This window comes from Euphorbia lathyris, chromosome 3 (genome assembly GCF_963576675.1).
Source record: "Euphorbia lathyris chromosome 3, ddEupLath1.1, whole genome shotgun sequence".
Taxonomy (NCBI): domain Eukaryota; kingdom Viridiplantae; phylum Streptophyta; class Magnoliopsida; order Malpighiales; family Euphorbiaceae; genus Euphorbia; species Euphorbia lathyris.
The window spans coordinates 99404325-99416123 of NC_088912.1; the positions used below are offsets into that span (position 1 = coordinate 99404325).

The 11799-nt window shown below is 30.2% G+C and overlaps 1 protein-coding gene across 1 annotated transcript; it reads left to right on the forward strand.

Annotated features, from left to right (window-relative positions):
* The first annotated feature begins 459 nt into the window (after positions 1 to 459).
* On the forward strand, positions 460 to 9503 carry LOC136221719 (protein NRT1/ PTR FAMILY 5.4). Its single transcript, XM_066009149.1, has 5 exons — positions 460 to 618; positions 1169 to 1386; positions 2450 to 2701; positions 3948 to 4222; positions 8339 to 9503. The coding sequence occupies exons 1-5, from the start codon at positions 507 to 509 to the stop codon at positions 9243 to 9245; spliced, it is 1764 nt and encodes a 587-aa protein (XP_065865221.1). The 5' UTR covers positions 460 to 506; the 3' UTR covers positions 9246 to 9503.
* Positions 9504 to 11799: the final 2296 nt, after the last annotated feature.

Below are 11799 nucleotides of genomic sequence, written 5' to 3' on the forward strand. Positions count from 1 at the left end.
TGATTTCTCTCTCTACGTACAATTGATAGAATTTAACGGAGTAATATAAATGACGTTTCACGTTCCGTTATCAAAGCCTAAATTGATACTTTTTCTAAACGTTAAGTCCATATTGATACTATTTTGTACGTGAAGCTTAATTCGATACTTTCCCAAAAACCATAGGTTATACCTTATCCCAAGTTATTCTTTTCCATACTTTCATCTTAAAAGTTGATAAAATTACCCAAATTTAAGTAAAAATAAATTGTGATGATGTGTGAGTTGGAAATTTGCATGTAATGTGAGACTAATAGTTTAATAATAATAATAATAATAATAATAATATTTTCAAAAAATTAATAAAATAAAAAAAATAAAAAAGCATTCAAAGAATTTGGTCCACAAGCAATAAGAGGAAATCTTTTTGGCTTCCATTAAATTTCCATATGTATATATAAAAGGGTGTAGAGGTCCCCTCTTTAGTCATCACTACACACAACAAAAAACTTCACCTTCTTCTTTCAATGGATAGCTCAGTTTCTCCAATCATCAATGACCAAAATCCCAGAAATACCCTTTCTTCTTCTTCACCTAAACCCTCTAAAGGTGGCTGGAATTCTGCCATTTTTGTCATTTGTAAGTAAACTCACTTCATCTTCATCTTCATCTTTCTTCATTTATGGCTTCTCGGACAACAGATTTAGCCTCCACGTATAAAACAGTACAATATTCCAATTCAAATCTCATTATCAGAAAATGAGTTTTTACTGTTATGAGAAAATGTGCAATTTTAAGCTTACGAGTGCTGAAGATGAAATTTCAAATGAAAAAAAAAACGCATTTTTCATTAATGTATCGCCTTTAACTATTTCTTCATCTTTCTTCTTCATTTGTAGATTTTAGGAGAGCAGATTTAACCTCTACGTATAAAACAGAACAATACAGTTTAAATCTTATTATCGAAAAAAGAGTTTTTTCATTGAGAGAAAATGTGCAGTTTCCAACTTTATAAGGTTGGAAGATGGTTGAACCTGAAATTGCATACGAAAAAACTCATTTTCCGTTAATGAGGCATTAAAACTGCATACCAAAAATGGTCGGATAATAAAGATTGTATTGTTTTGTACCGTAGAGATTAAATTTATGATTTATACATTTTTTTTAACAGTTTCTTGATTTTTTTTAGTTGTGGAGATGGCACAGAGATTTGCCTACTATGGTGTGGCCGGAAATCTGATAACATATCTGACAAATGATCTCCACCAGCCAATCGCCACCGCGGCCAAGAACGTCAACACCTGGATTGGCGTCTCCGCCCTCTTCCCCATCTTGGGAGCACTTCTCGCCGATTCCTTCCTCGGCCGTTTTAAGACCATTCTTCTCTCTTCTGTCATATATTTGCTAGTAATTTACAACACTTCAAACTTTCTTTTATATATATATATATATAGTTGTTTAAATTAGAGTTTGAGTTCGATTTTTAGCCGAGACAATCACGGAGAAGTTATAAGGAATTTTAATGTTGAAATTGAAGTAGTGGTGGAGCCCGGACGACCTCCTCCATTAAAGAAATTTCTAAAATAATATCAGAATAAATTGATTCAGGATCATTCAGATTAGTAATGATGCTGACGTGACATTATTTGAACGGTTTTGAAGAAAAAGACTTTTTTTCTATAGGTATAGTTTTAAGTATGGTCATTTAAAAATGGAGTTAAAAAAAAGATGGTTTCAGGAATTTTTTTATAATGGGACGGGATATTGATCCCGTCCACTCAGATGATGTCACGTTAGTCCAACGGTTGATATGACACCATTTGAATGGAGAGACTAATATTAGTCCCGATCCATAGTAGAACTTCATCTGGTTGGAAAATCTGTAACCGAATAAAATGCAACACCCTCAAACTCTCTTTCCAAATAAAAACCACCTGAAAGTACTTCATCAGGTTGGAAAATCTGTGACCGAATAAAATGGACCCAAGCAATAAATCAGGACGGATCCTGATATTTTAGGAGATTTACATGAAACAAGAGATAATGGATCCTTTAAAAAAATTGCATTTCTTAAAGAGCATTCAAAACGTGATTTTTAAACTTCTTTTTACATATATACTATTGATTTTTCATTTTTACCAAAATTCATTTTTAAGGCTTTTTAAAAGTTTTTTTAATGTATAATATCGATTTTTTAGGTAATTGGACTCCTTTCGAGTTTGGGCATTAAGCGATTGTACTTCTTGTCTAGACTCAAAGCGGATCCTAAAGTAGGCGGGAAAGAGTACTTCGGAACTGTCCATTTGTTCGCTTATAAATATAACTAAATAACGACTCATTAAGCCAATTAATCGGATTATTAATTAGAAAGTCAAATAACAAAATGAATATTTTTTTTTTTTTTCGGAAAATGAAGTTGTGGTAATGATTTTAATATATGATTGATTCAATTTTTTCAATGTAACTGCAGGGAATGGTACTATTGATCTTGTCGGTGTCAGTAGTTCCGGCTAATCATCGGCAAGGAGTGTTCTTTCTGGCTCTTTATATACTAGCCGTCGGCGAAGGTGGACATAAACCGTGTGTGCAAACATTCGCCGCCGATCAATTTGATGAACGGAAGCCGGAGGAAAAAGCTGCCAAAAGCTCGTTCTTTAACTGGTGGTATTTGGGTATTGTAGTCGGTGCCACCACCGCCGTTTTGGTTGCCGTTTCCGTCCAGGTTTATATTATTTTTAATTAATTAAATATTTATTTTTTCATCATTTATGGAACTTATTATTTATTTTATGTTACAATTAATTTACTTTCCTTAAATTAAGTTCGACTCTAATTAAGTAATTATACTTATTTTTAGTAATGTTTGAATGTACTTATATTTAATTTTTCTGTTTTCACCTCGATTTTCAAAAAAATAAAAATAAAAGAGACTCTCTAGAATCACGTTGATTATGATACGGGTCGTAACTTCAAATGACATGTGGCACCATATCACAGAGAGGAACATGGTTAACGTCGCTAGATCAAAACAATGTTAACATATAACATGGCTAACGTCATTAAATCAGAGAGAAGAACGAGATTCATATGTACATCTAGTCATTGATGCAGAGTGATTATCTACATTTATATATATTATTATTAAATCAAATTATACTATTATTTAAAATATATCTCTACTCTGATACGTTTTTCTTAATTACGTACAGAAATATTTATATTTTTTTATTTACCTAAAAATATATTTACCACTAATATTATTAAAGTGTTTGAATATTTACCAATTAGGGTTGATTCGAGTGATTAAATGTCTCAAGTCACTTAAATTAAAATTTGAGTCATAATATATAGTAAATTTTAATCGGGAGAGGATTTAGCTAAATCATATGTGACCAATCTCGAACATAGAATAATCAATTAAATTATTAAAAAATATTGGAGTATTTATATAATTAAAAGTTTATTTAGTTCAATTGTTACTGCTAATATATTGTTGTTGGTAGCAAATATATACTAAAGTAAAACATTCAATATTTCTTTTTAAATTCAATTTTAGAAGAAATCTTAGAGAGGATTGAGTCCGCTATAAGCCTCCGAAGATTACGAGAGAGGAACGAGGTTTATGTCACCACATCAGATAGAGAAACAAGATTAATGTGGAATTAGATTAACATTATCACATCAGAAAAAGTAATGAAGTTTATGTCACCACATCAGAGAAAGAGAAACAAGATTAATGTGAATGAGATTAACGTCATTACAGTAGAGAGAAAAACGAGGTTACACGTAAGCGATTATTGTTGAGTTGTCAGTATTCTGTTTTCTTTTTTATTAATATTATATTAAATTATATTATATTACAATCTGACGTGTATTGCACATAAATATATTTATATATTTATTTATAAAATACAAAATCAATGAGATTTATATATTTATTAATAATTTAATAATTTTGTATGGATTAGGATAACGTTGGATGGACAGCCGGATTTGGGATGCTGGCCGGAGCATTAGTGGTGGCGCTGATAATATTCTTGATCGGAGTTAAGCGGTACCGGATAGAAGCACCGGTGGGGAGCCCGTATACAGGAGTGGGGCAAGTGTTTGTTGCGGCGGTGAGGAAGCGGCGCGTGAGTGAGACGCGGGAAGGATGGGGTATTTGTTACGGAGATGAAAAAGACGGGGCTGACCTTGAAGGTCAACCTAAGGTTCGGAGTTTGGCTCGTACTAACCAATTCAGGTATGGGTCAAACTTTTTTTCAATACAGTCAAAGTTGTTTCTTTAGCAATCCGTTGAAGAGTCAATTCTTAAATTTAATATTTGGTCATATCATAATTCACAAGAAAGGTCTTTATTAATTAATTAATTTATTTCTATTTCTATTTTTATTTTTATTGATAAGATGTTGAAATTACACCAAAAAAAATTTGATATGTTTAAATTTTATATATTGAAACAAAATTTAATAATTTAATATTTTCTTTTAAAAAATTAAAAATATTTTTAATGAGCTAAATATATAAAAAAAAATTATATGGCCAATAGTCTTATCCATAGAGATACAAACTATTTGCAAAACAGAATAATCACGGTTACCGGCAGTGGATACCCTTGCAAATAAAAAAAAATAATGTTTTTCCATTCCAAATTCTATTATATCCATTGCTTTAGATTTTCAATGATCACACTTATTATTCTTTTCCAATTTTACCCTTATATTTTATTATATAATTATTAATGTTATTAAAAACCTCAAATCCAATAAGTTAATTCTAATCATTTAATTTAATTGTAAATTAAGCTTGATGAATTTTTTAAAAAATTAATTAATGTTTCTTAAGTATTAATTACTATCGTTAGAGCCAGACATGACATCAAACTAGATTTATAATTGCGTTATGTGTCATTTAGTTTAACCAAATAATTTGAATTGGTCGAACTGAATTACGTAATAAATAAATAATTAAATTATATATATATAGTTAATTTAAAATTATAAACTACATGTTTCAGTCTGATTAAAATCATTTTCGTATTTAAACTATTAGAATTTCAAAAGCTTTTTATTATTTTAATAGAAGAAAATCAGTGAATTATGAAAGTAATGAGCGCTAAAATTCAAAAAAATCAAAAGTAATGATTTTCTTTTTACTTCTTTCTTATTTTTAATTGATTTTTTTTTTTGGAAAAAAATGAGGGTCATTCAAGGTTTCGGTTGGATTAATGATAAACAAATTTAACATGACTCAGATTGGAGACCTAACTGATTTCTGATCTAATCGGTCGGGTCGGATCTAACAACATTGATATTAGTATTTATTAGGATGTCAAGTCAGCAATTTCATTAAACAAATTATCGATTAATTTTGTGGAATCTAATTAAAATTGAAGAACCTTTTTTTTTACAAATTGAAAGTTTAGGGGATGATAAATCAATAAAATTTTATATTTTGGGTAAAATAACGTAGCTATATTAATTTACTTATATACCAAAAATCTCTGAATGGCTAAAATTCAAAATTTGAAAAATAAAAATAAATGTAATTTATAATGACCATTGAAGTGATTTATTTTTAAAACCGTTGAAGTCATCTCAAAATTTCAAATAGAAGTCATTTCAGTTTTCAAAAGGGATAAATATGTGTGATATATATTTAAACTATGGTCGTGTCTCTCTTCTTCATCATCCACAAAATCTAAATATAATATATAGTTTTAATTTAGTCAAAATCTATAATAATTATTTTGTTTGAATATAATAAATATTGGGTGGTTCATTATTAAATAGTGTCCCCATGTGTTCATCAATTTATTTTTTATATGGTACTAGCAATTTATTTATTTTTGACTAATTTTACTATAGACCTTAATATATTAATAACAAGGTATTAACTACTATTAATCATTAATAAAATTTATCTTATAATTTTTTTCAAAATTTTAATTTGAAAAATCATAAACTCTTAACTCTAAAATTTTAAATTCTCAAATTAAATATTTTGGTATATTATATATCATGAGTTTATTAGTTTAATATAAGGATAATGCGGTGCACCAGACTTTTTTTTTTCTTTTTCTATTGTTAGTTTTAAGCGTATAAATAAAGAGTTCTTATATTAAGTACCCGATTTTCCATATCATTCGGAGGACCCTTAAATCACATTTGGACACATGGATTGTGACCCCCACGTAATAATTAAAATAGTAGGGCCTCTTATAATATGTGTGGCTCCGTGTTATACGTGTCAAAATATGTATAGAAGGTCCTCCAATTGACATGGAGAACCAGATGCTTCTAATAATTTGCCATAAATTAGCGTAAATTCTTAAAATAAAAACCGGTGGTTACACTTTTTTCAATTGTATATCCATGGTTTTATTTTTGTCCAAACGGCAATTAAGATTTTTTTTTAACAAATGACTGATGGCTTTTATTTTGGTAAAAACAATGATCCTTATTATTGACATTTTTAAAATGATTTTTGACGATCTCAAATTTAAAACATTCTAAGAATCGATAATATTTTAAGTAATTTTAATTCTTTAACTTTTTAAATTTAATGTCATTTATATTGTTTGGTGACAAGAGAGAAAGTGAATGTTTAGAGAGAGAAAGCTCTAAAAATAATGATTTTGGGAAATAAAAAAAATTGGTTCCATAGTAAATGTGGTACTCAACAACTTTAATTCTTGAACGTTTCTATTTTGAGATCGTTAACAGTCATTTTTATAGAGTCAAATTAAAAAGTCATCGTTTTCTATAAAGTGAAAACTTGAATCTCTGTTTAGAGTAAAAATTGTCCAAACTTGTCGACATTAGAGATAAAATTGCTTTGGGCTACCAATATTATAAGTAAAATTACATCATTTTAGACATTAGAAGTAAAATTACTCATGTTCATTTTTTTTTTTTTTGTTGATGTTCCCTTATATCACATCATGGGGGTTTGAAGTAGGAAACAAAAATAATTAGTTAAAATCCAATGAGGGGGAGTTGACCATGAGCTATATATTTATATCTCAATGGAAACATAGCATGTGCACCCACATCATCACATTTTACATTAAATTTTTATTATTTTTATAGTTGTCACTCCAACATTTTTCACTTCATTGTACTTTGACATTATTACCTAGATAGAATACATTAATAAATACAACATTTCTCACTTCATTGTACTTACACTACTAGCTAGAATCCATTAATAAATGAAGACCAAGTTCTTGTTTGGCTTTCTAACATACATTGAATCACCCTTCAAATATTCAAACAACACTTACTTGCTTATGCATGGATTATTTATTTCTTCCTTTTCTGGATGTACTCGAAATTTTCTTATCTATAAAATAAAATAATATATACACCTTTATTAAAAAAAAAATACATTGAATCACCCTTCAAATATTCAAAATCTTTTTCGGTATCTCAACTTACTTAACACGAATCTTTTTGGCAAGTTAAAACGACTTTTTCACTACATCAATTTGCTTAAAATTATCTTTTTGTCACTTTAACTCGCTTGAAATGTTTTTTTTTTATTACATCAACTTGCTTAAAATGTGGTAACTTTTTTTAGTGAAAAGATGACATTTTATTTTACAAAATTAGTAAAAAAAAAAAGAATTTGACTTAACGGTTTTAGTTTTCAATGACATGACACATCAATTTTGATAATGTGATATGTTGACTTGTTGACTTTGATTATACGATACAGTGAAATATTAACTTTTGATGATGTTATATGTTTGATTTCTAACTGTGTAAAACACTTTTTTTTAAGAAATACCACAATTTTCTATTTACATTTGGGTGAAATCATGTAGATTTTTTTTTCAGCAAATTCCAAATATAACCATATGGTTTCATCGATTTGCAAATGGTATTTGTGTTTTATTTAAAAAGAGGACTAAGGTCCTCACCGATAGTAAAACCAACCACTCCTAGGTTGACCCAGTCAATGTGACCGTTGATGAATTCATAATGAAACTACGTCTTTTATTCTTCAAAATCACAGTTTCCAAAGCTTTTTCTTTCTACATATTCATTTTCCATCTCCTAAACAAAAAATACCTAAATAACCTCATAATTGAAAAAAAAGTTAACGTATTAAAGGTGCTTAGAATATTATCAATTCTTATAATTTTATATTTTAAAGTCATCAACAGTCAAATTGATCGTGTAAACTTAAAAGTATTGGTTTTATTTGTCAGAGATTAATATAAGATCTATAATTAGACTTTAACTATCTGCTTAGTTTTTAGTTTAAAGGTTCAATAATACGGTGTCAGGTCCTGTTGATCGAGGGAGTTCTTTCTTTTTTTTAACCTTTCCCTTGTTATATTATACTCATGCAGGTTCTTAGACAAGGCAATGATAATGGACAACATAGATTCATCAAGCCAAACCAGAAATCCATGGAGATTATGCACCTTAAACCAAGTTGAACAAGTCAAACAACTCCTCCGCCTAATCCCAATTTGGCTAACTTGCTTAATGTTCAACGCCACAATAGTTCAATCCCACACTTTTTTCATCAAACAAGGCACCACAATGCTCCGATCCATCGGCCCGCACTTCCTCCTCCCCCCTGCCTCTCTCCAATGCCTAATAGGCTTCACAATCCTCGTCTTCGTTCCCCTTTACGACCGCCTTTTCGTCCCCCTAGCCCGTAAAATAACCGGACACCCCTCCGGTATAACCATGCTTCAAAGAATAGGTACCGGGCTCTTCTTATCCACTCTTGAAATGGTTGTGGCCGCATTAGTAGAGGCGAAAAGGGTTAAAATTGCGGCGGATTATGGCCTCATCGACACCCCGAAATCGACGGTGCCGATGTCGTTGGGGTGGTTAGTGCCTCAGTTTATGATTGGGGGGTTAGCTGATGTGTTTACAGTTGTTGGATTGCAAGAGTTGTTTTATGATCAAATGCCTGAATCTATGAGAAGTATGGGAGCTGCTGCTTATATTAGTATAGTTGGGATTGGGAGTTTTTTGAGTACTGCAGTTATATTAGTAGTACAAGCCGTTACGTCTCGGCTCGGCCGCGGTGGTGGTGAGTGGTTGGGGGATAATCTGAACCGGGCTCATCTTGATTACTTTTACTGGGTTTTGGCCGTGTTGAGTGTTTTGAATTTGGGTGTTTATGTTTGGGTTTCAAATTGTTTCGTGTATAAGAAAGTCGAAGAAAGTGAACAAGAAATGGAAATGGAGACGGAGACGGAGACGGAGAGGGAGAGGAAAGAAATGTCTACTGGGAGTTGAGTATGAAAATTTCTATAATGGAACGGGATCGGTACTGGTTTCGTCCACTCAAATAATGTCATGTCAGTTCAATTGCTGATGTGACAGCATGTGAGTGGATGGATTAATACTGGTCCTGATTTACAGTTGAAAGGAGAAAAATGAGAAAAGTTTGTATGTGGAAATCATATATTATAATAGTTAGTGTATGAAATGATATATTAGCGTTTTCTTTTTGTGTAAAATCTTTATATTTAGAATTTGCCTTTTTTATTATTAGTGGTCGGTGGCTGAGGGATAATCTGAATCGGGCTCATCTTGATTACTTTTACTGGGTTTTGACTGTGTTAAGTTTAGATTTGGGTGTTTATGTTTGGGTTTCAAATGGTTTCGTGTATAAAAAAGTCGAAGAAAGTGATCAAGATATGGAAACCGAGAGGAAAGTAATGTCTACTAGCAATTATAGCTTCAACAACTCTTTACAATTTCCTAAGTATATATTTGTATATACTTGACATATGTATTTAAGAAATTATTAATTTATAGAGATAATAAAACAATGTATTTATAAAGGGTTGTTCCAAAAAATTATTATCCTATTAATTTATTAAAATCAATCATTTTTTGAACTAGCTCAAGTCGGGACCAGAAGAAATTATTATTTTAAAGAGATTATTAATTTATGAAGGTTTTACTGTAGTTAGTGTATGAATCTTGATGCCCCTATTTTGGTGGGTTAAACTCCTGATCTTTTATTTGACAAATAGATTATTTATTTTTTTGTCACTGTTTGTTAAATTAGTTAGTTATAAATATCTAATTATGTAACCGATTTTATTTATATTTGAAGTTATATGTTTTACTGTTCAAAATAATGTTCAACATTTTCTCTATAACCATGTTGACACGTAGCACGACTTGCTCCAAAACTTATAACCACCTCTCACAGGTCAATCACAGTATAAATAAAGTAAGGCACTCCCCAAGATACACTATCATTCATTGATTGAACTTACATTATAGCTTTGATTTACAGTTGTGATCATCGTCAAGTATTCCTGCAAAGCTGATTTAGGTATCGAAATGGGTTAGTTGAAGTCCGGTCTATATTTCCATCTTATTACAGGTTTATAAGAGAGCTTACTGATTCAACCAAGTCATTGAACCATTTAAGCTAAATATTAAATTTACTAAATTTACTCTCAAACTAAATATAATTTAAATGCTAATTTAAAATAGTTGTAAATAATTTATTTTTTTTGAAAGTAAGCTGTAAATAATTTTTGAAACGGTATGTTTATGGAAATTCCTCTGAAATTTTCATAATAAGCCTTATTCCGGATGTTGGGCTAAATCACAGTGTTTATGGGCCTTTTAATTGGTGAGATAGGAGTGCCCCCTGGTGGCCCATGGGCTAGGCCCAGTTAGACTAAGGGTTTAATACATAAATATCATAAGTACAAAATTACAACTAAGTTATATCACCAAACTTAATTTTTAATAATTTACCAAAAAAAAATTAATTCTTAATATGTTATTATTCTCTATATAATATGATTTTATCCTATAATTTAAAAAATCTAAACTCTAATTCATAAATCATAAATCCTAGAAAATATAATCTAAACTTCTAATTTATAAATTCTAATCCTTCAAATATATTAAAAGTACTGATTTTACTAGTTTGACATAATCCAAAATCATGAATTGACATAATTATAAATAGTTTTTAAAAGATGAATTTCTGTATAATTTTCCCTTAGACGACCTAATGTATATAGAAATTCATTGATTTTTTACATGAAAATCCTACTATCAAAATTAATTTTTAATATGTCATTATTTTCTACATATCATAAATAAAATAGGATGGTATAACTTACTTTAAAAATTCTAGACCCCAATTCTAAACTTTAAAAAATATATTCTAGGTCCTAATTTATAAACTATAGTCCTTAAAATAAACTAAACTTTTTTCTACCAAAAAAAAAAATAAACTATAGTCCTTAAAATATATTATAAATAATGTTTTACTTAATTTGATATAATTCAAAATTAATTCAAATTATTATTTGACATAATTATAGATAATTTTTTGAAAATGAATTTGGATTAGTTACATAAAACTCAGAAATGATCTAAATAAATACATATCTCCCACATCAGTGCGATTCATTTTTATTATGTCAAACAGTTTTAAACCTATATTAACCTATATTGAAAATGTCAAGTGATTCGGATTACCACACTAAGGCCCAAGGGCGGCCATCATGCGACCAAGTGGCAGATGGCCCCCAGGCCCAGGACTGTCCGGTATAAATAACCCATTCAAGGAGGAAGGGGCGGGTAACTCTTTCTTATTTTCTCTACTCCATTCATACTAGCCTAGAAAGCTCTCTAAGGATAACTAACTGTCTTAATCTTCGGAGTATCCGCAGGGACCGATCCCCGCGCAGAGCCGACCCACAAGAAGGCAATATCTTCCCGACGGAGCCCCGGATCACTATTCCGCATTCCCAGATTATTTGGTGCGGTGAACGTGGATTACAAGTGACTTCGGAGCTTCAAACAGAAT

What these genes read in the sequence shown, in the direction of transcription:
- LOC136221719 (XM_066009149.1), top strand. Translation starts at nt 507, where the DNA reads ATGGATAGCTCAGTTTCTCCAATCATCAATGACCAAAATCCCAGAAAT. An exon ending in CTTCTGTCATATATTTGCTA is followed by an intron (nt 1,387 to 2,449) that starts GTAATTTACAAC and finishes ATGTAACTGCAG; the next exon opens with GGAATGGTACTATTGATCTT. An exon ending in TGGTTGCCGTTTCCGTCCAG is followed by an intron (nt 2,702 to 3,947) that starts GTTTATATTATT and finishes TGTATGGATTAG; the next exon opens with GATAACGTTGGATGGACAGC.